Consider the following 26,271-nt stretch of genomic DNA (forward strand, 5'->3'; position numbering starts at 1 on the left):
GCCCTTCTCAAGATGGCGCCAACACCAAGTCCTTGTTAACCTTCCTCTCTATTCAGGACGGTCTTACCTTAACACTGGGCTTTCTTTGACTCTCTCAAAATGGTGGCAGGCGCACGACGCACGACATCCGGACCTTTCCAAGATGGCGCCAGAGTCGTAAACTCTCGTCGCTGTTCTAACAGGCACTTCCGGTGGTGCCGATCTTGGGCATTTGAGGCCCGCGGGAGGCCGTTCCGGGTCGCGCTTTGGCTCCGACGCTCGGGCGCCGGGATGGACCGGAGGAAAAAGCCCTTGGATGTTACGGCCTCCTCGGTGAGTGCGGGTACACTAGTGCCGCGGGGCTCCGAGTTCTCCTCCCCTGCACTAGACAAGCGTCTCGACCTTGTTTCTTCCGTGCGGAGACCCAACCCGGCCTTCCCTCAAACAGCTCGGACCCGGCTGTTCCCGGCCTGGGCCCCGGGCCCGCTTCCTTACCTACAGGCCCTGTGTCTGGCCTCTCGCTCGGACGTGCACTTGGACCACGAGGCCCTCTTTAGATCCAGCCCTGAACGGGTGTTTCCCCCCTTAAGAATGTCGCGGCCTCCCCTGTGCGACAGCCGTGCCCGGCGTCCGGGCCAGCCTGGTCTCCCCCGCTTGCTGCGCAGACCCGGCGCGCGTCCTCGCTTCCTTTCCGGGCTGGGGACCAGCAGGGCCCTCCCCGGGATCCGAGGGCGCCCGGCGTCCCGGCCGGGAGTTAACAGTTGGTACCGCACCCGCGGGTTACGGCGCCTGCGGTTGGCAGGTCCAGCCGGGGGTGAGCGGTGTCATGAGACTAGCTGCTCGGAGGAAGATCCTGGGCGCTACTCAGCGAGTCGTCTCAGCTCGTTAAAGAGCAGGTGCTATTAATAGCCCTGGTCTGAGGTTCTTTTTTTTTTTTTTTTTTTTTTTTAAGGTTTTATAATTCATGAGACACACACATGCAGAGGGAGACACGGGCTCCGTGCAGGGAGCCCGATGTGGTACTCGACCCTGGGATCGCGACCTGAGCCCAAGGCCGACCCTCAACCACTGAGCCACCCAGGCGCCCCAGATCCCTGTTTCATAGCTGATAAATCCAGGCCCAGTAAGGGAGCGTGGCTTTCCCCAGCTTGACATACAGAATTCTTAGTGTTAGAACTGTTGCACTCGAGGCTCTTTGTCTCCAAACCATTGCCTTTTCTGTTACATTGGAGCAAATTGCCTAATCTTTGATTTGATCTTCAATTTGCTGTAAAGTATCAGGATGCAAAGAGAGTGCAAAAGAAAACTACGTGTTCCAATATTTGAGTCCTGATATTCCTCGTCTAATATTGAAAATCAGTACTGCTTTTTATGGTTGAGTATAAGAAACCAAAAAGCTATAAATATAAAAGTTATTCTGTCCTCACAGGTTAAAATTAGTAATAACCATAGTGGAAATGCCATGTGGAAATGGGCAGTTTTCAGAGCATCTTCCTTTTATTTTTTTTAAAGATTTTATTTATTTATTCATGAGAGACAGAGAGAGAGGCAGAGACACAGGCAGAGGGAGAAGCAGGCTCCCTGCAGGGAGCCGGATGTGGGACTCGATCCCGGGACCCCGGATCACACCCTGGGCCAGAGGCAGGCACTCAACTGCTGAGCCATCCAGGGATCCCAGCATTTTCATTTTAAAATTCAAAAATAGTCATAGAAGAGGAAAATGTGTGGCTAGAAAATTGTTGTGGTTAAGAAGGCTTAGAAGGGGGACTAAAGTTTTTGTGTTTAGAAATTTAAAATATTAAATATTAGGTCCTGGGATGAAACTGTCCTTATTAAATCCCTACAACAGCTGCTTTTAGATTGATGTCTTCCAAAATAGAAATCATTGAACTCAGTCATTTTGATTTCCCTTAAAACTCAGTCTGTGATGCTGTGCTTTGTAAGTATCTAATTTATAGGGAGCTGGATCTCGACTTTTTATTTTATCTTTCTCTGCAGAGTAGACAGTGCTGATTGGTACAAGTGAGAGGTAGTTCACCCCAACTTCCCTGTTCGCTTTGCCCTGGCCTTTGCTGTTCTTGAACTGTATGATTCAGCTAAACTTCCAATTTCTAGAACATGCATAAACTTGGAGTTCTTCTCATTCACTCAGACCATGTTATTTCTAGCTGTTGAAATCTTGTCTTTTTTTTACTAAGTAGTCTCTACACCCAACATGGGGTTCAAACTCACGACCCTCAAATCATCAAGAGTCTTCTGAGCCACCCAGGAGCCTCTTTTGCACCTTTTAAGGCTCAGCTCAAAGTTGTCTCTGATCATTCTGGACAGAAGGAAATGCTCCTGTAGCTGAACTTTTATGATGCTTTCTTCCACCCTCACCCCTGTTTTAAAGGTTTTATTTTTAAGTAATTTCTACACACAATGTGGGGCTGGAACTCACAACCCCAAATCAAGTCTCATGCTGCACTGACTGAGCCAGTCAGGTGCCCCAGTTTTCTTCTGCTCTTAAAGTCTTTATTACATTTTACTGGTATTATAAGTTACCTTTTTTTTATTAGATTGTAACTGAGGCAAGAGTGTATCTATTTCATGTTTGTATCCTGTTCTTCAGCGCTCAGTTACTGGGCAAAGATATTTTTCTGCAGAAATAATAAATTTTGAAGATTAAGAGAGGTTACAGTATGAAAAAGCCAAGTACGGTGTCAGGCAGAGAGAAGGGGTTTGTTCAGTGTTGTAATTTCAATCTGAATCCAACAGATGCAGACTTCATTTACTTTGCCAATCACTTTCCCCTTAGTCCAGTGTTGAAGATTAGAAATACATTACCAGCAGAGCTGGAATGCAGTAGGACTTGGTTTTACTTTGTACTGGATTCTACAGACATTTAATTTTCTACCTATTTTTGTCCATTAATGGGAACTTTAAATCTTGCTTTGAGAATTACAATAACTTGGAAATCTAGTCACTTGTTAGAATTAATTACATGTCTTTGCTTATTTGTTTTGTTCTAGTTGGTAGACCTTAAAGCTGAACTCTTCCGAAAACAAGAAGAATTCAAACAAGAAAAGCTTCTGAAAGACTCTGGAGTTTTGGGAAAACCAAAAACAACTATTAAGGTAAAAATAAGATACAGTTTTCTCCATCAATTCCAAATATGGGGGAATTGTACCCTACTTAGCTTTTTTGAAAGTGTCCTGGCCTCTGCTACATATAAAATTTAGGGGAAAATCCCTGTCTTGTAGGTGAACATCTGCATAAAGTGTTTTATATTAGAATAGAAATTAGAGCATTTAAAAGCATATTTTAAATTTTTTTTTTTAAGATTTTATTATTTATTCATTCATGAGAGACACACAGAGAGAGGCAGAGACAGAGGGAGAAGGGAACCCGATGTGGGACTTGGTCCTAGGACCCCAGGATCACGACCTGAGCAGATGCTGAACCACTGAGCTGCCCAGGTACCCCTAAAAGCACATTTTAATACAATTACTCAGCACTTCTTTTTGGAAAGTGCATGTTTTAGTTGATGGTTTGTGTACATTCTTGTGGAAGATCAGCTGTATATTATTAATCCAAACAGATAAGCAATTAGATGATACAGTAGTATAGTAGAAAATATCAGGATCTTTAAGAGCTGTGAATGGTGTGCTAATTTTATAGGTAATGGTGTTTATCACTTCTATTATAACATTTCTTGAATTAGTTGTAATCATTCAGGGGATAAAAGATATGTAACTGTACAGTTATGTAAAGGAATTCTTTTTTTTTTTTTTTTTTTAAGATTTTATTTATTCATGAGAGACAGAGAAACAGGCAGAGACATAGGCAGAGGGAGAAGCAGGCTCCATGCAGGAAGCCTGATGTGGTACTTGATCCTGGGACTACAGGATCTGAAGGCAGGCACTGAAGGCAGGCACTCAGCCACTGAACCACCCTGTTAATTCCCTGTTAATTCTTTATATAATTTAGGGATTTTTTTCCCTTTAGCTCCAGCTTCTTCTTATACAGTCTATTTGCATGACGTAGGTTGGCTGTTGGATCTAGTTTTCTCCATTGATTCATAAGATCTAATCTGCTTTTTTTCTTCTGAAAGGATTTTATTGCAATCACTTGGTATTTCTGTTTTGTCTTTTGAAATAAATACGCTGCAGAAACCAAGCATCTGGAGCAAACAGAATGCAGGAGTTTCAAATCGAGCTGAGAAGGATGCAGAACAGAAGATTGAGGAACAAAAGACTTTAGACAAAGCAAGGTAATGTTAAGCTCTACTCACTGTAGTTGCTTCTGAGGCTATCCAGGCAAAGATAGTTCTCTTTTTATGCTTCTGGATTTACAGTTTTAATTTTGTCATCTTTGGGATCCCTGGGTGGCGCAGCGGTTTGGTGCTTGCCTTTGGCCCAGGGCGCGATCCTGAGACCCGGGATCGAATCCCACGTCGGGCTCCCGGTGCATGGAGCCTGCTTCTCCCTCTGCCTGTGTCTCTGCCTCTCTCTCTCTCTCTGTGTGACTATCATAAATAAATTAAAAAAAAATTTTTTTTGTCATCTTTTCAGTCAAATACTCTACAAACATAAAATAGACTCTAAAAATAATATAATTTGTAGATGTATTTATAGTCTTATAAGAAGGGAAGACATAATCTCAGTCTGAAAGATGGAACAGTCCCACTTTGAGCCTTTGTTAGGCACTAAAATTATCAACAAGTGTTTCAGAAGTGTCCCGTGGTGGTGTGGCTCTGGGCTACTAGGTAGTATGACAGTAGCATTTAGAAACTAAATTTCTCCCTAGCGTTTTATTTTGAAAAACTTGAAAACTACAGAATAATTGAAAGAAGAGTACAATGAATCTTCTAATATTCTTTACCTAAGCTCATGAATTAATGATTTTCCACATTTACTTTTTCTTTTTTTCTTTCTCTCTTCTCTTTGTATGTATGTAGAGAAATTTTGTTAAACATCATGCCTCAAAATGTTTCACTATGTATCTCCTAAGAACAAGGACATTCTCCTACATAACCGTATTCTGCCATACCCAAGAAATTTAACACTAATAAAATAGTGTTAAATAGTTTATTATATGGTCTATAGGCAGAGTTCACCAATTATTCTGGTACATTTGAGTCCTTTATAGTTTTTTTTTTTTAATTCAATCTAGAATTAAAAGATTGCATGTTGCATTTAGTTTTCATATTTTTCTTTCCTTTTTTAACAGGGAGAAATTTTGTTTATAGCATGACTTTTTTTTTTTAAGTTTATTTATTTATTTATTTTTGTAGTTCTCTCTATACCCGCTGTGGGCCTCGAACTCACAACCTCGACATCTAGAGTTGTATACTCCTCTGACTGAGCCAGCCAGGCACGCCAGATGGCATATTTCTTTAGCCTCCTTTAATCTAGAATAATTCTCATGCCTTTTTGTTGTCTGTTATACCATATCTGTTCTTGAAGAGCTTAGGCCTGTTGATCTGCAGTGTCCCACAATCTGATTAGAGTCATATTAGCTGCTTTTGGTTAAGAATATGATGTAGGTGATGTGTTGTTCCTGTTAGATGACAGCAAGAGGTTCACAGTGTCGGTTTGAATTGTTATTTGTGATGAAGCGTGATCACTCGATTAAGATAGGCCTGCTAGGTTTTTCCACTGTAAAGATGCTCTTCCTCATTTGTAATTAATGATAATCTAAGGAGGGAAACTCTGAGACTATGCATATCTTGTTCACTAATATCTTTCCACATACTTACTACGTTGGTGGTTTCAAAGTGACTATTTTTCTAATTATTTTCTAAACTATCCATCTTAATTTTTTCATTCTATTTATTAAGTGGCATTCTTCCATAAAGAGGAACTCTCCCTTATTTGCAGTATCACCCTCGACTGAGAGAGAATCCCAAGTTTTAGTATCTGTCATGACTCATTGCTTTTGGATCTTTGTGTAATAAAAACTCTGCAGTTGCAGACAGTGGTCATTAAGGTTTCTCAGCTCTTTCTGGGTCTGAAAAAAAAAAGGCAGAATATTAGTGCATTTGGGGGATTGTTTTTCTTGGCATTTGACCTGTTCCCAGCAGACACACATTATGTTATTTACAATAATGTAATAAATATATATCAGTATAATATATAATAAACATATTTAGCATACAAAATATGTTAATTTTTGAGACCTCTTTCTCACCTCCTGGACATATTATCAGAATTCCAATTTGTTGAAGGGTACTGTAATTTTTTATTTTTTATAAATGTATAAACTCGGCATAACAGTTTTCCTGGGTACTTTGCTGTGGTTTTTTTCTATCCAGTAGTCTGTTACATAATACTTGGGCTTCACTGTGCTTGTGAGGAGTCTAGTCTTTCCTTGGTCTGTGTCTCCCCAGAGCTCAAAACAAGCAGGGGCAGTCCCATGAGGATGTATGGCCTTGGGCAAGTTACTTCTCCATTGAGACTTTGCTTATCTATGAAGTGAGGTGGTTCATACTCAGCTCATGGAGCTTTTCAGAAGATTAAAGGAGATACATAGTGTCTGGCACCTAGTGGTTCCAGATAAGTGTCCCATACTCTTGCCCTCAGCATTCTTTCTTATTCAATTGAAGTAATTCTTCTCGGAAGTCTCTAACGACTTCCTCATCTGCTAAATCCAGTGGCCATTTCTCTGACATCTTCCTTGATCTCCATTACCGGTTTGCAGACTCTTCTGCTCTCTTCTTTCTGTTCCTGCATCCAGACTCTTTACCCTTTTCTCACCTGTTCTTATACCTGTCTTTCTCTGTCCTTACTTTGTGCCCCTCTCCCCTTTGCTCAGCATCCTCTGCTGCTCTGGTCTCTACTTGAACATACCAAGTTCATTCCTGCCTCCTCTTTTTTCTGCCTCACTTGCTTTCTTCCCACGATCCTCTCATGGTTGGCTTTTTGCTCTATAAGCCTTAGCTCAAATGTCACCTTCGAAGAGGTTTCTGCAAGCTACTTTTTCTAGCTTAGTGTCCTCTTGGTTACTCTGTCCTGATGCCTGCTTTTTGTGTTTTTTTTTTTTTAATTTTTTTAAAGTTGTATTTTCATTAACACAGCAAGATTCTATAATGACACAGGTTATTACATTAAGCCCCCTCTGAAATAGAGCAAATTAACCTTTTGGAAGTGGAAGGGCCTCCAGGGATGACAGCTGCTTTTATTTCCTTTCCTTCACAGCACTTGTCTAAAATCCTCATTCTCATTGATTTATTATCCATCCTTCTCCCTTTCTATAACAAAAACTCTGTGAACCTGGGGACTTTGTCTTATTGACTGCTGAGCCCTCAGCACCTGAAACATGCTTGGTGCAGAGGAGGTGTGGAAGCAGTACTTGTTGAATGAATGTGTAAAATGGGAGAGGAATCTTTCTGACCTAGACAATAAGCAGATGACATAACCGATGGCATGCTTTCGTTTGTGATCTAGTTACTTTCTGTGACCACCCTAGGAAGCAGTGCTGTTTTTTTCATCTATTACAAATTTTGAAATTGGGAGATACAAGAGAGGTGAAGTAATCTGTTCCAGAACACACAGCCATATGACAAGGGACTTTATTGTCCAAGGACACCATTAGATATGAAATTTTCCATTATGATTAAGTGTGATTCTTCACAAGCAAAAGCTCAGATGACCCCTTTGGGACTTTTCTTTACCATCATTAAGTATTTCTAGAATAAAGAATTACCAGCTGTCTTACTTGGTCTGTGCCCACTAAAAAATAAATGTCACCAGAATTAATGTGAGCAGAGAGGCTACTTTATGGAAATACCAGGGTTGATGTTTGTTTTTTGTTAGTTTGTGTCATGAATAAATTATTCATGTTCTGTATAAAACAGACATATATATTTTTTAATTTTTATTTATTTATGATAGTCACAGAGAGAGAGAGGCAGAGACATAGGCAGAGGGAGAAGCAGGCTCCATGCACCGGGAGCCCGATGTGGGATTCGATCCCGGGTCTCCAGGATCGCGCCCTGGGCCAAAGGCAGGAGCCAAACTGCTGCGCCACCCAGGGATCCCAAAACAGACATATTTTTAACAGACTTCTAAGAAGTTGGTCTTTAGCCTCCTTAGAGAAGCCTAATAAGTCATGGATGACCAGGGACCCTTGTCTGAAAACAGTAATGCAGAGTTACATTGAATTTGGTGATCCATTTGGAAGGTTGTATACAGAAAATGTTTTTGTTTAGGCACCTCTCTTTCTCTCTCTCTTTTTAAACTTAGGTTGCACTTGGCATTTGCATTCAAAATCTTACTTCATTATTTTCAGATACTGATTGAGTGAGAACTTGTGCCAGGTATCATTTTAGGCACTGGGATACAGTCATCAATAAGAGAAACATGGGCCTGTTTTTTTTTTCTAAATTTTAAAAATTTTATTTAAATTCGATTTTCCAGAATATAGTATAACACCCAGTGTTCATCTTATCGTGTGACATGAGCCTGTTCCTATGGAACTTATATTTAGTCAGCAAAGTGGGCATCACTAGGTCTGAGGATCCCCTCAGAGTGGGGTGGTCAGCTCCAGTTACAGCCACCTCCTCATCAGACTAGGCCTATTGTGCAGGTTACAGCAGTCAGGCAGCCTTAGTAGCTAATGTTAGACCATTTCTAATGCTGTCTGTTTTTCTCCTAGGGAGAAATTGGAAGAAAAAGCCAAATTATATGAAAAAATGACTAAAGGAGACTTTATAGGTAAATATAATAATTTATTTATACTTTTCTATTTTCTCAAATTCCTACAGCCCTGTAGTATTTTGTTATTTGTTAGAATAACTAAGAATGGGGGAGGAAATTTAAGGATTAATATGGGTTACTTTCTGTGCTGGCACAGAGACAAGAAAATCCACAATAATTGTTGATTGCTCAGTGTGTGCCAGGCCACATGTTAGGTGCTATGAGGGAACAAACAAGAACAGTATAAGCCAGAGTCTCTGCCTCTGCCCTCAAGGGAATTGTCATCAATGGAGAACAATGGCATAGAACAACGCAAAGGTAGGAAACGAGATCTTAAATAGACTACCATTATAAACCATTATGGCTATGTGGAAAAGAAGACAGGGAAGTTATGGGTATATCAAGGGGTATATCAAGTTATGTTTCCTTTTCCCTATTTTATATTTTTTTGTGTGTGATGTGCCTATAATGCTTCTAGAATAATAAAAAGATCCCCCTTTCCTCACACTCTCCAGAAAAAATCCAGCCTACAATTAGATGACATTAGAAGAGATTTTACAAGGCAGTGCATAATTCATCGCCAAAAGGCATGTGGGGAAGTCTTTAGGGAGAAGGTAGGCTCTGATAGGGTCTTAAAGGCTTTGGATAGCTGGAGAAAGGGATTCTGCAGGGAGAGTGTGGTGGGAGCAGATCGGCAGAGGAAGTAGAGGGCCAGTGTTGGCAGGACAGACTACGTGGCTAGGGGAGGGGACAGTGGGACAGTAGAAGAGAGGCAGGGCTGGAACCCTGGTCATTAGCTCCCCAGACAGTCCCAACTCCCTCTTCCTGGGTAGCAGAAGCATGTTTCCTGCATGGCAGGGAGCCCAGTGTAGGAGAGTCAGTCACTCTGAAAGCTGGGGGACATGGGGAGTGGTCATGTCTTCTTCCTGAAGAAGCAGCAGGGTGTCTGTTAACCAGAAGGCCTCACTATTATGTGGTTTCATAACTTTGCTCTGGGAAATACATCTCTTTTCCATGTGAGTTATTTTGTGGCTTTAGAAAAATTAAAGCCTTCTACTTTATTCAAACTTGACTCTATTGTTCACCTAGAAATCAGGTCCAAAGGCCTGTGGCTTTGGGGATTTGGTTCTATCCAGAATGGCAGGCCTACCTCCTGATAGGATAGACCTGCGGGTTTGGGCAATTTGAGTTTTGAAGCCTCAGTTATTCTCCACTCTGTGTTGGGGTTTACCACCAGTACCCGGTGATGTGGAGCCTAGTATCTACTCCATACAGATTACTGCTGTTCTCAGAGAAAAACTGAAGTGACTATAAAACCCAGTGTAGTGAAACTTCATGTAAATGTAATTGTAAGTAGGTCAACTATCCTGGGTTAAATTAAAATTGTGGATGGTTACTTAACCTTCAGTGTATTATTTATTTGTTTAAAGATTTTATTTATTAGAGTGAGTGCGCAAGCATGGGGAAGGGCAGAGGGAGAGGGAGAAGCAGGCTTCCCACTGAGCAGGGAGCCCAATGCAGGGCTTGTTCCCAGAAGCCTGGGATCATGACTCAAGCCAAAGGCAGATACTTGACCAGCTGAGCTACCCAGGCATCCCTCTCCTCAGTGTATGTTTTAGCCCAAGCAGATCACAAGCCACATGTCTCTGTATGCCCCGCAGATCCCTGGCACCATGCCTTGCCTGAAAGTGGTGTTCATTGGTTTGAAAAGAATTCAGATGACTTCTTTTACCCTATATTATGATCCTTAAACATCATACTACAACAGTAGTCCCTTGATTAAGGAGGTATATATAGCAATAAAGGTTTATTGCTCTAGTCTGGCAACATGAGCAATGCAATTCTCCTTCTGCATTATGTCATTGGTTGTGTGAGTCTCTTGAAATCAAATGGTTTTATCTTAAAATTGCATTCTGACACTATATTGCTCACTCATTATATTGACGAGGCAATAGAAAACTTTAAGCTCTTTTAAGACTTTTTTGTGTGGTCATGTGTTTCTGATGGTCTATTTGCAGCTTCCGTGTCAGGTCCCGTGGTGGCTCTGTGTTTTTGAATTGTTCAGGGGATGCTGGGGGTGGTGGATGCATCGACTAGTGAACCATCCAGGGACAGTGTAGCTGCCCAGCAGTGAATGTGACTGCTTCATATCAATTCCATATGTGGTTTACCTCTTTGAAAATAATGTGAAAAATCTGAAAATTGATTTTTCTGTCTTAGATGAAGAAGTGGAAGATATGTACCTTGTGGATTTCACACAGAAGATCATAGACAAACATAAAGAAATGGAGGTGTTTGGTGCCAATAGAGATTCTGGAAAGGCAGGAGAAAGAGACGATGATGAAGAAAATCTTTTTGAAAAAGATATACCTCCTCCCCAGGACCCCAGTGAAGAATGGTTGGTAGTAATGATACAATTTGGTCATGTGAACATTCTAAGATTTGCATTTACTTTTTTTTTTTTTTTTTTTAAGTAATCTCTACGCCCAACACGGGCTTGAACTCATGACCCCAAGATCAAGAGTCCCTTGCTCTATTGACTGAGCCAGCCAGGAGCCCTGACTTGTGTTTACTTTCCAAAAGTATATCAAACCATTTCTCCTTATTCTTCCTCAGTTTTCTTTCTTTTAATATTGGATTTACAGATACAGAAACAGTAACTCCAAAGAAGAAATAGTTATAAGACTGAGCCAAATGCAGAAGGCATTAATACACTTGCTTTGTTGGTGTGGAAGAGTTGTTTAGACAGAAGCATGTTCCTTTGTTACCCAGGCTGCTGCCTATGTCATTATTCAGGCATTGTGGAGAGTCACTGTCTAGCTGGTGGTAATGTTCATTTCCCAGAGAAGAGGCAGACAGAGCTGGTCCAGGAAACCTTACTTTGGCTGGGACATTTTCTGGCAGCGTGATACAGGCATTGTGGATCTTGGACCTGCATAGCCCTGGATCCATCTTTCACTGGCAGTATGACCTTGATCAAGTTCCATCCTTGCTAAGGGTCAGTTTCCTCACCTGTAAAACAGATAATGAAGCCTGGTTTCCCTGTTTGCCTTAAACTCCCTTTAGCAAATAAGAGTATTCTAAGTTACCCAAGAAACTGCTGTCTGTGGAGTATAAGCAGATATTTGGTAAACTTTTATTGAAATTGTCCCAAATTTTATCTACGTAGAGGTGAATGATGGGGAAGCCAAACTTGTCTTTTCCTTATGAGACCAATAAATACATCAATAAGTATAAAGAGAACAGAATGGAAATTCCTTTCTAATGATTTTCTGTACTTAACACTTGTCTTCAGACTGGGAATAACCCTACCTGCCCACCCTCTGCTTATGCAGAGCCCACCCATCTTCCCTTCCAGGCTCAGATATCCTCATTATTGGGGTCTTTGTTAGGAACTGCTGAGGGTGGTTTGTAGCACTTTTGTCAGCTATTGGCCCTGTTGGCAGGAGTCACTTATGAATGTAAGAGGAGCAGTGCCAGCTACGAGCATCACAGGGACCGCACATCTTCATACTACTTAGGGTGCCCACAGTGGTCCAGAAATAACATTCACATTGGGATAGAACAGCTGTTTTCTTATCTGCTTTCTAAAAATAAATATTTTGGCAAGATTTTCTGGCTGCATACTTGCTACAAGCAACCCAAAGAGAAGCACATACAATGCAGTCTCTTCCATTGATGCTTTTCCTCATCATTTCTAGTGTGAGTGATTTCTCCCTCATCTGGACTCTAGTAGCACTTAGATACACTTCCAGCTCCTTTAGGTCTTACCTTTTCCTTATTGTTGACACACAACTGGCCTCGTTACCAGAAAAAAGATTTGAGAAAAACTTTAGGTACTTTCTATATCCTCCCTGCTGTTGTCAGGAAATGTTTCATGGACACGTGGTTTAGCTTGGAGCTCTTTGAAGATGGCATGACTCTGAGCCCCCCTTTATTACTTACACCTCAAGTAATTGTTTCCTTGGAGCTTGCTCAGTGATTGCTGATTACATAGAGCACTTGCTGACTACTGTCTTGCCGCTTCTGTTTTGATGGGATCTGTACATTTTAGAGACCTTCTTCAGAAACAGAATAGCCTATGATTGCTTTTCATAGCAGAAATCTCATCTTGAAAGCTTTAATGTCTTTTTTTTTTTTTTTTTCTTACTAATGCCTGTATGATTACAAGCAATTTGTCAGTGATTTGAAGAGTTTGGAGGGCAATTGAAGGTGTCACATGCCACCATATGGTGAAGGAAGACGCACTGCAAGCAGTTCTAACACTTTTTTTGTTTTTAAATTAAGCTCCAGAACCGTAACTACTTGTAAAATCCTTTTAGTAGTTAAGTTCCAGGTGGTGGAAAGTCTTTCCACAAAAATACTGTAAATAATTACTCAGACCATCTGGCTAGTTGATTTTCTTTTTCTATTCATTAGAAAAAGGGTGGGGGGAGGGGAGGAAGAAAGAAACTGCTTTCTGCATTTGGAGGTTTATTTCTTATGGTAAGCAGCATTAGGACTATAGTAATAGATTCTCAAATATTTAGCTTTCAAATTGTGGGCTAACAATTGGAATCAGCATGTGTAAGAGGAAAGAAACTGCTAACAAAAGCAAAGCACGCACACCCACACACACACACACACACACACACACACACACACACACACACACGTGAGACTCTGACCTTGAGTTGCACTAGCAGTACTGACCCCTTTCTGTGTTTTTAGCACCCTGATAAAGGCTGGGACATTCCTTACCCATAATTAAGCAATAAAATAATCTGTTGCATCATAGTGCAATTGAAATGTTTTCTGCGAGAATCTGTGCATATTTCCTGTTGTGGGAAGTTGGATTCTTTCATTTTGCCTTGCTGTCTGCCTGGTTCCCCTGGCTGTCTAGTTTGGGTAAAGTTGAAGAGAGAGGAACTAAGTAAAAGGTAATAGACTTGTCCACTCCCAAGATGCTTTTGCAGTACAAAATGTGTGTTGCATGGCTTCCTCTTAATTAATGTGTCCTCAAAATATGTTCTAGTTGGAAAGGACTACCAATTAGAAGAAATAAAGGAAAGAATAAGAAGTTAGATTTGGGAAGACTGAGAAGATGAACAAGTTGAGAATGGTACAGAGCAAAGTTATTCTGATGCTGACAAAATATGTGGAATTGTCTAAACTAGGTTGGAGTTTAAGTTCTGAGATGTTGCAGCAAGGGTCTGGATGGGGTATTGTTTTTGAAATCAGAGACAAACATGATCAGTCATTTTTTGCAGTGTCTGAACCTAAGATTGGAAAAAGGGCACAATGAGCTGATTGTCAGCTTTTAACTTTAAAAAGCATGTTTTGTTTTAAGATTTTATTTATTCATGAGAGACGCAGAGGGAGAAGAGAAGCAGGCTCCACGCAGGAGCCCTATGTGGGACTCGATCCCGGGACCCCAGGACCATGCCCTGGGCCGAAGGCAGGCACCAAACCACTGAGCCACCCAGGGATCCCTAAAAAGCATGTTCTTATTGGTGGTAATGGTCTCTCAGGTTGAGAGTTTTTCTTGGTAGTGAGTCTTATATTAATTTTTTTACTGTGCGCCAATTCCCTAACTTAGAGAACCATATGTCATGTACAAAGACTTCTTCACATGTTTCCATTTTTATTTCAGGGTGGATTATGTGGATTCCTTAGGGCGATCTCGGCGCTGTATGAAAAAGGATTTGCCAGATTTGCTGGAGATGGACAAAAATCTTCAAGGGAGGCTGTAAGTGTGTGATATGTAAAGGTTTGACCAGGTCTGAAATGCAGACATGGGGATTGTTTTGCGATTGAGGCTGCTTTTAGTTCATTATCTTCGATGATATGGTAAGGAGGTTTTTTCTTAACATATAAAAATATTTGCTGAAGTACTACTCTTTTATGGCTAACATACACACATAATCCACACTCAGGGAACAGCCTAAAGAGTTGATCATCCATACTGTGTAGCTACTAAAAAGGATGAATTGAAGCTACATCTGAATACTTGGAAGAGTGTCTGATATCACAGTAAAAAATATAGAAGGAGCCCATCCAGCAAACAAACGTCTGTGGAGAAGATATTTAGGAATATATACTTGATTATCCCACAGCAGGTGGGAGCAGAGAGGTGGTTAGTTTATTAACTTTTTCTTTATACATTTTTGTATTTTGAAGTAAGGGCCTTATAGCTAGATTTGTTTCTACAGGGCCTAAGACACTTCTAAAAGATAACTTGCTCACATGCTCCAGGGAATAAAATTCCCTTTACTGAGGGCAGTTTTTATGAGGAAAATGTTGGGAGAAGATCCACCTTGTCCAGGTCCTTCAGGTTCAGATAGGCCTGGGCTCAACCCAAAGAAGGAAGTGTAGAAGCCCTGAGCCATTTGACAGAGGACAGATGGCACTGCCCAGACTGCAGCATTATGCAGCTTCCTTGGCCCTATACAGGTGACCATGCAAAGGAGGCTCTGGTTCCTCCTCCCGTTTAGCTCAGAACCAGGGTTGGAAGGAAAGTGATTTGTCTCAAGTGCCTAGGCAAGATTTTGTTGTGCTAATGTAACAAGTTGGCTGCTTGATTAAAGAAAGGTGGAAACCATTTATATAGTTTCCCAGTGGTATTGTTAGAAACCTCTGTAAGGAACTGTCTTCTTTATCAACTAGAATTGCTTGTCCATGATCCAGTTACTGAACTGAAGCATTGCTATCTTATGGTTCTTATCTAAAGAGAGTTGTGCTCTGTTCCCCTACTAGTTTTGTTAGTCCTGCTAATGAGAAAACCTTATTATCTGAAGATATGAGAAAAGAACTTCAGCGCCAGCAGTGGGAGGAAGAAGAAAGAGAGGCCTTGAAAAGGCCAATGGGGCCCATACATTATGAAGACATTCGTGAAAATGGTATGATCATCCTGCAGGCTTTAAAATTTTTTTTATATATCTTGAACTAATGGCAAGCATAAAGGGAAAAATTCATAAAACAGCAGCTCTTATGTAGAAATAAAAGATGCTGATTTTGAAATTGAAAATATCCCCGTTGTTCACTTCATAGCCTAAAAATTACTTATATTGGGGATATCTTTCTAACAAAGGATGTATTAATCACAAAGAAGGGATTTTTTTTTTTTTTTTTGGTTTAGCTGCCTTTTTTTTGTTTGTTTTTAAACTTGTGCCAAATATCACTCTATTTCCTTTTGTTTTGGCAGGAAGTTAGCCTGAGTCTAATTTATTAATCAGGGAACTCTAATCTTTTGAATAATTTTGACTTCTTTCAGAGGCCCGGCAACTTGGTGTTGGATATTTTGCCTTTGCCCGAGATAAGGAGTTGAGAAACAAGCAGATGAAAACGTTAGAGATGCTGCGTGAACAGGTACAAATTAAATTCAGAATTGATGTTAAGTATTTGAGAAAAAAAAGTATTTGAGCAGTTATTTTTTTGTTGGACCATACTACAAAAACAATCTATTTTTTAATTAATTAATTTTTAAAGATCTTATTTGAACGAGAGAGAGAGAGAGAAAACAAGTGGGGAAGGGGCAGAGAGAGAGGAAGAAGCAAACTCCCTGCTAAGCAGGGAGCCTGATGCAGGGCTCAATCCCAGGACCCGGAGATCATGATCTGAACCAAAGGCAGATGCTTAACTGACTGAGCCACCAGACATCCCATAATCTGGTTTTTAAATTAATACTCAGAATGGCTTTTTTTAAAAGTAATGTTATATTTATTAATAGTTAATATTCAGAGCAGTGATGGACAAAAGTGTGTCAAATAAACTTTAAATTTTATTAAAGATTGATATTTCTGATATTTAATAAATACTGATAGCGCCATAAACCAGATATTTTATTATTTCTTTTTAATTGAAGTGTAATTGACACATAACATTATATTAGTTTCAGGTGTACAACAAATTATTCAATATTTGTGTATATTGGGAAATGATCACATTAAGTTTAGTTAATATCCATCATCACATAGTTACAGATTTTTTTTTTTTTATGATGAGAACACTTAAGGTCCACTTTTGGCAGATTTCAAATATGCATTATAGTATTAACTGCGTTTGCCATGCTCTACATTACATCTCCATGACTTGTTTATTTTGTAGCTGCAAGTTTAAATACCTTTTGATTCCCTACGCTCATTTTGCCCACCCCCCACCCTCACTTCTGTCAACCACCAATCTGTTCTCTTTATCTATAAGCTGGTATTTTGGGATTTATTTTGAGGGTAGAGTTTAGATTCCACATATAAGTAAGATTATACAGTATGATGATAAGTTCTGTCTGACTTAGCAAAATGCTCGTAAGATCCATCATGTAGTTCAAATGGCAAAATTTCCTTCTTTTTTATAGCTGAGTAATTAATACCCTATCCCACATATACATAAACACACATACCTACACTCCTTTATTTATCCACTGATGGACATTTAGGTTGTTCCATATCTTGGCTATTGTACATAATTCTACAGTGAACATGGAGCAGATATCTTTTTGAGTTAGCGTTTTCATTTTCTTCAGATAAATACACAGAAGTGGAATTACTAGATCATTATGGTAGTTCTGTTTTTCACTTTTTTGAGGACTTTCCGTTACTGGTTTCCATTGTGGCTGCACCAGTTTGCATTCCCACCGATAGTGCACAAGGGTTCCCTTTTTTCTACATCCTTGTCAGTATTTGTTGTTTTCTGTCTGATAATTGTCATTCTAACAGGTGTGAGGTGATATCTCACTGTGGTTTTGATTTGCATTCCCTTGATGATTAATGATGTTCAGCGTCTATGTGTCTGTTGGCCATCTGTATGTATGTATTCCTTAGGAAAATGTCTGTTTAGGTCCTCTGCGGGGTTTTTGTTTTTGTTTTTGTTTTTTTCATCTGCCTGTTTTTTCATTGGATTGATTGTTTTTGTAGGTTTTGTCTTTTTTTTTTTTTTATTCATTGTGTGAATTCTCTGTATATTTGGGTATTGACCCTTATCAGATATATGATTTGCAGATATTTTCTCCCATTCAGTATGTTGTCTTTTCATTTTGTTAATGGTTTCCTTTGCTGTGCAGAAGCTTTTGAGTTCAGTGTAATCCCACATGTTAATTTTTACTTTTGTTGCCTTTGCTTTTGGTGTCAAATCCAAAATATCATAGCCAAGACTGATATTAAGGAGCTTAACTGCCTATATTTTCTTCAAAAAAGTTTTATAGTTTCAAGTCTTATGTTCAAGTCTTTAGTCCATTTTGAGTTAATTTTTGTGTATGGTATAAGCTAGCGGTCAAGTTTCATTCTTTTGCATGTGGCTGTTTTGTTTTCCCAACACTACTTATTAAAGAAATTGTCCTTTTCCCACTATATATTATTGGCTTTTTCTGTCATAAATTATTTCTGGGCTTTTTTTGTTCCACTGATCTCTGTGTTTGTTTATATGCCAATATCATACTGTTTAATTATTATAGCTTTATAATATAGTTCAAAATCAGGGAGCCTGATGCTTCCAATTTTGTTCGTCTTTCTCAAGGAGGCTTTAGCTCTTCAGGGTCTTTTGTGGTTCCACATAAATTTTAGGGTTGCTTGTTCCTACTATTGTAAAACATTTGTTTCAATTTTGTTAGAGATTACATTGAATCTTTAGATTACTTTGGGTAATATGGACACCTTATCAATAGTAATTCTCCCACTCTATAAGCATGCTATATTTTTCCATTTCTTTGTGTCTTCAGTGTCTTTCATCATTGCCTTATAGTTTCCCTTGGTTAAATTTATCCCTAAGCATTTTATTTTTGATGTAATCAGAATGTTTTCTTAATTTCCCTTTCTGATAGTTTGTTATTAGCCTATAGAACCGCAACAGGGGGATCCCTGGGTGGCGCAGCGGTTTGGCGCCTGCCTTTGGCCCAGGGCGCGATCCTGCAGACCCGGGATCGAATCCCACATCGGGCTCCCGGTGCATGGAGCCTGCTTCTCCCTCCGCCTGTGTCTCTGCCTCTCTCTCTCTCTCTCTCTGTGACTATCATAAATAAATAAAAAAATTAAAAAAAAAAAAATTTTAAGAACCGCAACAGATTTGTGATGTTGATTTTGTACCCTGCAATTTCCCTGAAGTCATTTATTCTAGTAGTTTTTGGGTGGCGGCCTTAGGGTTTTCTTTTTTTTTTTTTTTTTTTTTTGCCTTAGGGTTTTCTATATGTAATATCATGTCTTCTGCAAATAGTGACAGTTTTATCACTATTATTTATCAGTATCAATGCCATTATACTTTCATGAAGGTAATTGCTATTCTATTTTGGTGTTTCAGACTTTAAAATTATAGCTGCTCAGAAGTAACTTATGTAACTTTGATGTTTTAAATATGGTACTTTTGGAGTGGCCTGGGAAAGAAAATAGAGAGTTATTTAAGGGATTTATTTAAGAGATTAAGGAGGAGAACAGAATTGGTTGGTTTCCTTGAATGTGAAACATTCCAGGATGCTCTGTGAACAGTCGCTAAACTTAGAAAACACTCCAGAGGGCTTGTATAAGAAGACCTCATAAGTCTGTGTTTTGGAGACCTCAATGCTAGCTGGCTAGAGGTGGCTTGAAAGTCAATTAGTCTGTTTTTAAAATAAATTATTTCATCCCTTTAAACAGAACTATTGTGAATTTGGCTTACAGTAAATAATGTTCTAATTTTCTGTTACATACAGACAACAGATCAGAGAACAAAACGAGAGAACATAAAGGAAAAGCGAAAGGCTATGTTAGAAGCAAGACTTGCTAAACTCCGACAAAAAAAGATGAAAAAGTCAAAAGAAGATGGAGCAGAGGAAGAAAATAAAGGTATATTGTGGCTCATGTGTCTGACCTTCAAAAGGAAAAATTTTAGTTCCATTGATGTCCCAACGAATAGGACTGGCAATATGGAAATGAGCCATTTAGTTTTATTCTCTAAGCAAGCAGGGTACCCTCAAAGGTACTGCCAGGAGCAGTTTTTTATAATAAAAGTGATAAAGAGTGACACTCCAAGGAATTTTTTTTATATAGACAAAAATATTAACAGGATGTTGTGTTACTTCATAGAATGGTGTGGTTTAGTAACTGAGACTTAGAGAAGAGATGTTTTAAGATAAAGTTTAGTTGTGCATACATGTTTTGGACCAATTTTCTTTTGCTATGGATGTATGTTTTTTGGTTATTATACATTAACTTATTTTAAAGAATAAATATATGCACAAAGTCAAAAGAAAGAATTTATGAGTCTAGACGGCTTATGAGAGGTCACAACATGTGGAAACACTGTTAGATATTGTCCCCCTACAGGCTTCCTGCATGCCGTATGAGTTACCCTAGTCTGGGCTTAGCTGTCCCGACTGAGACCCCTGCATGGACTGGCTCAAACAAGATGGAAGTCTGTTTTAATGTTTTAGAGCTGGTGTTTTTCCAGGCACATGGTAGCTCTGCCCCAGATGGTCACCCAGTCCCAGCTTCCTCCTTTCTTCCTGCTTCTGCCATTCCCAGAGTGTTGTTCTCCCTACAGGGCAGACAATTACTCCCCAGCACTTGTTTGTGGTCCTGTCCCAGGGAAGGGGAAAGAGGGGAGAGGAACCAGCTACATAGCAATCTGAAGTGGAAGGCACACACAACCCACATTTACATCCCACTGGCCTGAATGCAGCTGCAGGGGGCTGCAGAATGGCTTGTCCTGTGTGAGGTGGCCACACCCCCAGCTGAAACTGGGGGCATTCTGTTTCCAAAAGGAGAAGGGGGTATGGGTGTCGGGGGCGTATGCCAGCGTCTCCAGCCCTCACAGAAACCTGTGCCAAGCCCCTTCTGATTCTGAACACAGCTTCGTTTAGCTCTGAAAGGAGACCAGAAACATTGAAGAGCTGAGAAATCACCTCTGCTGTTTTGTATAATGCTAGGTCCCTGAAACATGTTAAGCGTTGCATACCGTTTGTTTCTGCTCTACTCCTGAACATTTGTCATTTTCACAACATGTGAAGTGCCACCACAGCTGTTTTAAAAAAACCCATTTTCTTTAAAAATCTGGCCAAAGGTGAATAGCTTACAGCCTGTTGCCATGCTTCAGCTCTTTATCACCCTAGGTCCCCTTGCTTTATCTGAGACTCTTACTTTAATTGAGTAGGGATTTCTGGTCCTTCAGCCGGTGGTCTGGGGAAGCGAGGTGGCATAGTGGGAAACAGACTTTGAAATCCATCCAACCTGGGTTTGATCCTGGCTCTTGTCAGTTTCTACCTGTGTAACATTTCTGAGCTTAATTTTCCTCATTTATAAAATGGGAATTCTAGTACTGACTTTGTTAGGGTTATGACAAGAATTATACACTGTTGTATACTTAGTCCACTGCCTGGCCATGGTAGGTGTTCATTTAATACTGGTTATTACTTGTACTCTCAAGATTAACATGTTCTATTTAATTTTTATTTTTAAACTAGCTTTAAGCTTTATTATAATGATGTCTTATTCACTTGCAAAAAATAGATGTTATTGGATCTTTGCCACCAGAACCAGAGGCTGTGCCAGCTCCACGTACTGCTGCCCAGAGTAGCAAAGTAGAAGTCATTGTTCAGGAGAGGAAGGATACCAGGCCCGGAGTGCCCCATGTCCGAGAGTGGGACAGAGGAAAAGGTAAGGGGGGTGAGCTCCAAGGTATAAACGCTTTCCAGTGATGGGCCTTACACAGGAGATTTTTCTAGTTCATCTCAGAATATCATTTTCATGAGTCTTAGTGTCCCCTTGAGGTTTAAGGACTGCTCCAGATCTTCCAGCTGGGTTCTTCGTAGTCCCCAGACACTAGCTGTTTGTAAACAGGAGCACTAGAAAGTGTGATTATGAAAGACCAAGATCAAAATACATCATTTCAAAAGAACAATTTTTTTTAGAAGCACCAAGGGAAGTTTTTTAAAATTCGTGCTGCCCTCATGTGGCTTTACAGCTTTGGAATGCCCTTTATCAGGAGCCACTTCTAAAAATCTTAGAAGGTTTGGTGTTTTAAAGTCTTTAGCAGTCTCTTTTGCATTCAGTTGAGGATAGTCTGTGTGCCGCCTTATTAACGTGGATTTGCATGTGGTTGTTTTGGGTCACGCAAAATTTTCTGTAAATACACTGTTGTGCCCACAGCAGCTTCTTGTTGGAGTAGGTTGTGATTTATATCTCTTCAAGTGAGATCATTAGAATAGTACATTAGCTCATGCTATTGCTGTTAGAGCTGATAAGATCCAACACAGGTAAAGATAGGCAGAAAGGCGAGTGCCTTAGGTTAGTGCTGCTGTTAGAAGGAGAGATGAAACACCAAATGGAAAGAAAAAAGAAATACCAAATGAGATTTCGACAGGTACTTTTTTGTGTCTTCTAAAACTCAATAAAGGCCAAAATCTGTGTCTTGTGAAGTACCTGCATCATGTCAAGCAAATGATTTGAGGGTTTGATATTTCTTTTTTTTTTTTTAATATTTATTTATTCATGAGAAACACAGAGAGAGAGAGAGAGAGAGGCAGAGACACAGGCAGAGGGAGAAGCAGGCTCCATGCAAGGAGCCCAATGTGGGACTCAGTCCTCAGTCTTCAGGATCACACCCTGGGCTGCAGGCGGCACTAAACCGCTGCGCCGCTGGGGCTGTCCTCTCTATCTTTCAAAAACAATTTTAGTGCCTTTTTGGCAATACTTCCAGAACCTACCAGCCTTCTCCACAGAGCCTTCCTTGAATTTTTCCCCATCTGGAAGTAGACACTCCCTTTTCTTACCCTGCTTCCTTATATTTTTGTAGGCATTATGTAGAGCTTGTATTATGGTATTGCTATCCTTATTCTCCAGAGAACGGGAGTTGGCTTTTAAGAAATGTATATAAGGGATCCCTGGGTGGCGCAGCGGTTTGGCGCCTGCCTTTGGCCCAGGGCGCGATCCTGGAGACCCGGGATCGAATCCCACATTGGGCTCCCGGTGCATGGAGCCTGCTTCTCCCTCCGCCTGTGTCTCTGCCTCTCTCTCTCTCTCTGTGACTATCATAAATAAATAAAAATTAAAAAATTAAAAAAAAAAAAGGAAAAAAAAAGAAATGTATATAATAATTGAAAAATAATAACAGTAAAAATTCAGCTGGTTCAGTAATCAGTTCTGATAATATTCTTTCTTATTTTTATTAGATTTTTCCTTTGGGTTCTGGTCAAAGAGGCAGTCAGATCTCCGGGCCGAGAGAGATCCTGAGTTTGCCCCACCATCAGATTACTTTGTGGGTCAAAAGAGAACTGGTTCCCTTGGTAGCCAGCCATGGAGCAGACCTGCACCAGCACAGAGTGAGCCAGGACAGTGCTCTGGCCAGAACCATGGCCCCAGCTCTTCACAGACACCTTCAACTCCTGCCCCCAGCAGCTCACCACAAGCCCCTACGGTTACTTTTGAAACTCTGGATGATATGATATCATATTATAAACAAGTGACATGAACTTCAAAAGCATTCTGACTTGGGTCTACACTGTTGATGGTGCCTTCCCCTTCCACATTGAGGAAAATACAACTTTAGAGACTGAATTATACCTTTCTCCTCCTGTTCTTTCCCTAGAAGATACAGACTTCAGGTTGGATTTGTCATCAAGGAAGAAAGTGAATGGTACCGTGGGAATTCTGTAGCCACTTGGCTGTTCATTTCTTTCTAATTGATAGGAAGACCTGTCTGGATTTATGTGTGAGCTGTCATATATGACCCTGAGGAGCTTGTAACTGTGTTTTGCACCCACTCCCTTGGGTTCCTTAAAGGTTCCTTTCCTTTCCTTTTGCAAATACTAACATGCAGCTCTCTTTGTTCTAAGGATTCAGTTTCCATATAAGTTGATGGAGTATCTGTCAGGAAGCATGTATGCCTGTCAGAATGGCAAATGAGGGGACACTATGTGGACCAGGGTGATCTAGTCTCCAAGAGGACCCTGAAGCTGGTAGACTATTAAGCAATAATACTTAAAATGATGAGAAAGATAAGGGAGGAGAACTTCATAATCCAGAAAGGTAGAAGATGAAGTGACTTCTCTTGTCATCCCATCTTAAATGGTGATTGCCACCACGCATGCTTAGTGGGCATTCACTAAGTGTGTGGACTGCTCAGGGCCCATGTGGAGGCTGTCGGGCCTAGTCAGAGAGGGAGACATGCCTTAGTTGAAGGGTTAGTTTTTCGGCTGGGCCTGCCTCTCTGCTGCACCCACTGTAGGCCCTCATTACTCTCAGGAGCCATGTCTCCTCAGAAGTCTAATTGAAATAGACCTGGGCTGGAGTGAGGCAGGGAGATCCCTTCATCTTTACTAACAAATGAGTTAGTGAGCAGAGCTCCAGAAGCATTTCCTGTGCCTGAAAACATCCCATCATCTGCTTGCTGCACCTATGATTTCACAGGTCCAGATAAACAGGGGGAATTGGCCCATAGGGTTCCTATGGCTGCCTCCCAGGCCAGTGAATCCTGTAGAAACATGCTAGAGCAGATCTTCCAAGTTCCAGAAGGAGCCTGCCCTCCTGTGGGCTCTGATCCACACGGTCTCAGTGGTACTGATGGGGGTGCCCATTACAGATTGCAAACTGGAGCCTAGAGAGGGTCAATGACTTGTCCAAGATAATGTAGCATCCAAGCAGCAGTCTGGGAATTAAATGTAGTTTCTTTAGGCTCATGTTTGCTCCAAATTTGATTTTTCCAGTGTCCTCTGCTCTCAGTCTTGTCATTCCAGTATCAAGTAGTACTGGATGAAAATCCCAAATTCTTGCATACTTAATCTCTTAACTCCATGTCAAAGGCAAAGTTGCCCGTCTTAAGGGTCATTCTGTCAGCCTGATCAGGCAAATACCTCTCTTTAAAAATATAATCAACTGACTCAGCCACCTTTTTTGCAGAAATTTAGGGTAAGTTGATAATAAAATTTGTATGGAACTGAAGATACCCAGGATATTCAAAACAGTCTTGAAAAGGAACAGAGTTGGAGGACTCCTTCCTGATTTCAAGACTTACTACAAAGCTATAGGCATCAAAGCAGTGTTGTACAGACATAGGATAAGCACCTAGATCCATGGACTAACCTTGAGAGTCCAAAAAGAAATCCATATTTCTGTGGTCAGTGGATATTTGACATTGGTGCCAAGGCCATCCAATAGGGAAAGAATAATTTCTTCAACAGATCATTTGGGGACAGCTGACTATCCACATGCAAAAGAATGAATTTGGACCCATAACTCGGGCCATAAACAAAGCCAACTCAATGTCAAAATGGATCGAAGACCTAAACATAGGAACTAAAGCTACAAAACCAACTGAAACAGTTGTAGAATAAAGGTAAAGGAGACAGAAAAAAAAATTGGAATACTAGAAAGAAAAAATAGGATTATTAGTTATACCAGAATCATAAGAAAAAGATGGAAGAGAAGGAAGAAAACTGACAAATGAGAAAGATGGAAAGAAGGTATGTTTATGAGGTAGGGCAGAAGGACTTGAGAGTCTGTGGAGAAGGGATGGGAAGGCTAGTCTAAGGCAGCAGTAAGCCCAGGCCTGTAGGACCCAGTGGTCACTGGTTATGAGAGGGACCCCCAAATAACCTTTTGTTGTGGGCCAGGGTGGCCCAACTTAGGATGACGAAACAGTCTGCATATCTGCTCATGGTCACTGTCAAGTCTTAGTAAGTCAGATTTTCTCTGGGATTTCAAGACTGTATAAACATTTCTCGTCCTCTCTTAGCATACAGGTAGTCCAGTGTTTTGTGAGCCCAGTTACATCCTCTTGCCTTTCAGACCTAGAGTTCAAGTGTTAAACAATTCCGGTTTCACCATTTCTCACGGGCCTGTTTCGTATGTGTGTAACCAGCAGATGGCGTGAACATTCTCAAGACTTTTGAAACAGCACTATCCCATTGAAATATGACATAAGCCCTCATTTTCGGTTTTCTGGGAACCATATTAAAAGAGTGAAATTAACGTTATTGTATACTTTATTTCATCCAGTGTATCCAAAATATTTCAACATTTAATTGCATTAAAAATATCAAGATATTTTTGTATTTCTTTTCACACCAAGTGTTAAGAAATCTGTATATCCACTGATGATACATTTAAATTCAGTTGCTAAATTTTCATCAGGAATACTTGATCTGTGTTTATATTTCCTAGAATATACAGTGAAAAATATTCACATACCTGGGTTTTTCCAGACACAAACATTTCTAAGTTTGCCAGTAACCAAATCAAATAGCAATTTTTAATACAATTTTAGTTGCCTTAGTCATGCTAACCACATCTCAGATGCTCAGAAGACTTGAGGCTAGTGCTACTGTCTTGGATAGCACAACTCTGAATGAAATTTTTTTTTTTAAATATGCTCTGTGGCCTAACTACATATAGTCCCCACATTAGTAACTAAAGGATTGATAAACATTCTTCCAGGCATGCATTAAGCATTCAGGATGTTCTTACACCAGTGTTTAACCTTGGAGGCAAGGAGTGGTGAACTCTCCTGTCAGAGAACATGACCACACCTTACTCATATCTTTGTAGAGCTAAGGGAAATGTTTTGGATCAGAAATGGCTTTGAATTGTTTGCTTTAATTGTAATCTTTCCTCTAGGCCTTTGTTTTGATACAGTTCCTTTGAATTGGCTAAATAAATCATTTTGTTTGCTTGCAAAA

At 40.3% G+C, this 26,271-nt stretch overlaps 2 protein-coding genes across 4 annotated transcripts in view; one reads left to right on the top strand and one right to left on the bottom strand.

The window, feature by feature from the left end:
• Positions 1 to 841, bottom strand: part of GRIP2 (glutamate receptor interacting protein 2) — a 135,082-nt gene extending 134,241 nt beyond the window's left edge. The window contains exon 1 of one of the 2 annotated variants that reach the window (XM_072720224.1): positions 68 to 841. The gene's annotated coding sequence lies outside the window, so the exon portion shown is untranslated. The remainder of the gene's footprint in view (positions 1 to 67) is intronic. The other variant, XM_072720217.1, reaches the window with a different exon arrangement.
• Positions 1 to 26,271, top strand: CCDC174 (coiled-coil domain containing 174). 2 transcript variants are annotated; one of them, XM_026016876.2, is made up of 11 exons: positions 1 to 312; positions 2,991 to 3,095; positions 4,131 to 4,231; positions 8,617 to 8,675; positions 10,878 to 11,055; positions 14,290 to 14,385; positions 15,393 to 15,535; positions 15,910 to 16,004; positions 19,312 to 19,444; positions 21,107 to 21,253; positions 22,768 to 26,271. In XM_026016876.2, the coding sequence occupies exons 1-11, from the start codon at positions 100 to 102 to the stop codon at positions 23,064 to 23,066; spliced, it is 1,569 nt and encodes a 522-aa protein (XP_025872661.1). In that variant the 5' UTR covers positions 1 to 99; the 3' UTR covers positions 23,067 to 26,271. The 2 variants fall into 2 exon arrangements, with proteins under 2 accessions (XP_025872661.1, XP_025872662.1); XM_026016877.2 differs by having other exon boundaries at positions 21,131 to 21,253.

This window comes from Vulpes vulpes, chromosome 9 (genome assembly GCF_048418805.1).
Source record: "Vulpes vulpes isolate BD-2025 chromosome 9, VulVul3, whole genome shotgun sequence".
Classification (NCBI taxonomy): domain Eukaryota; kingdom Metazoa; phylum Chordata; class Mammalia; order Carnivora; family Canidae; genus Vulpes; species Vulpes vulpes.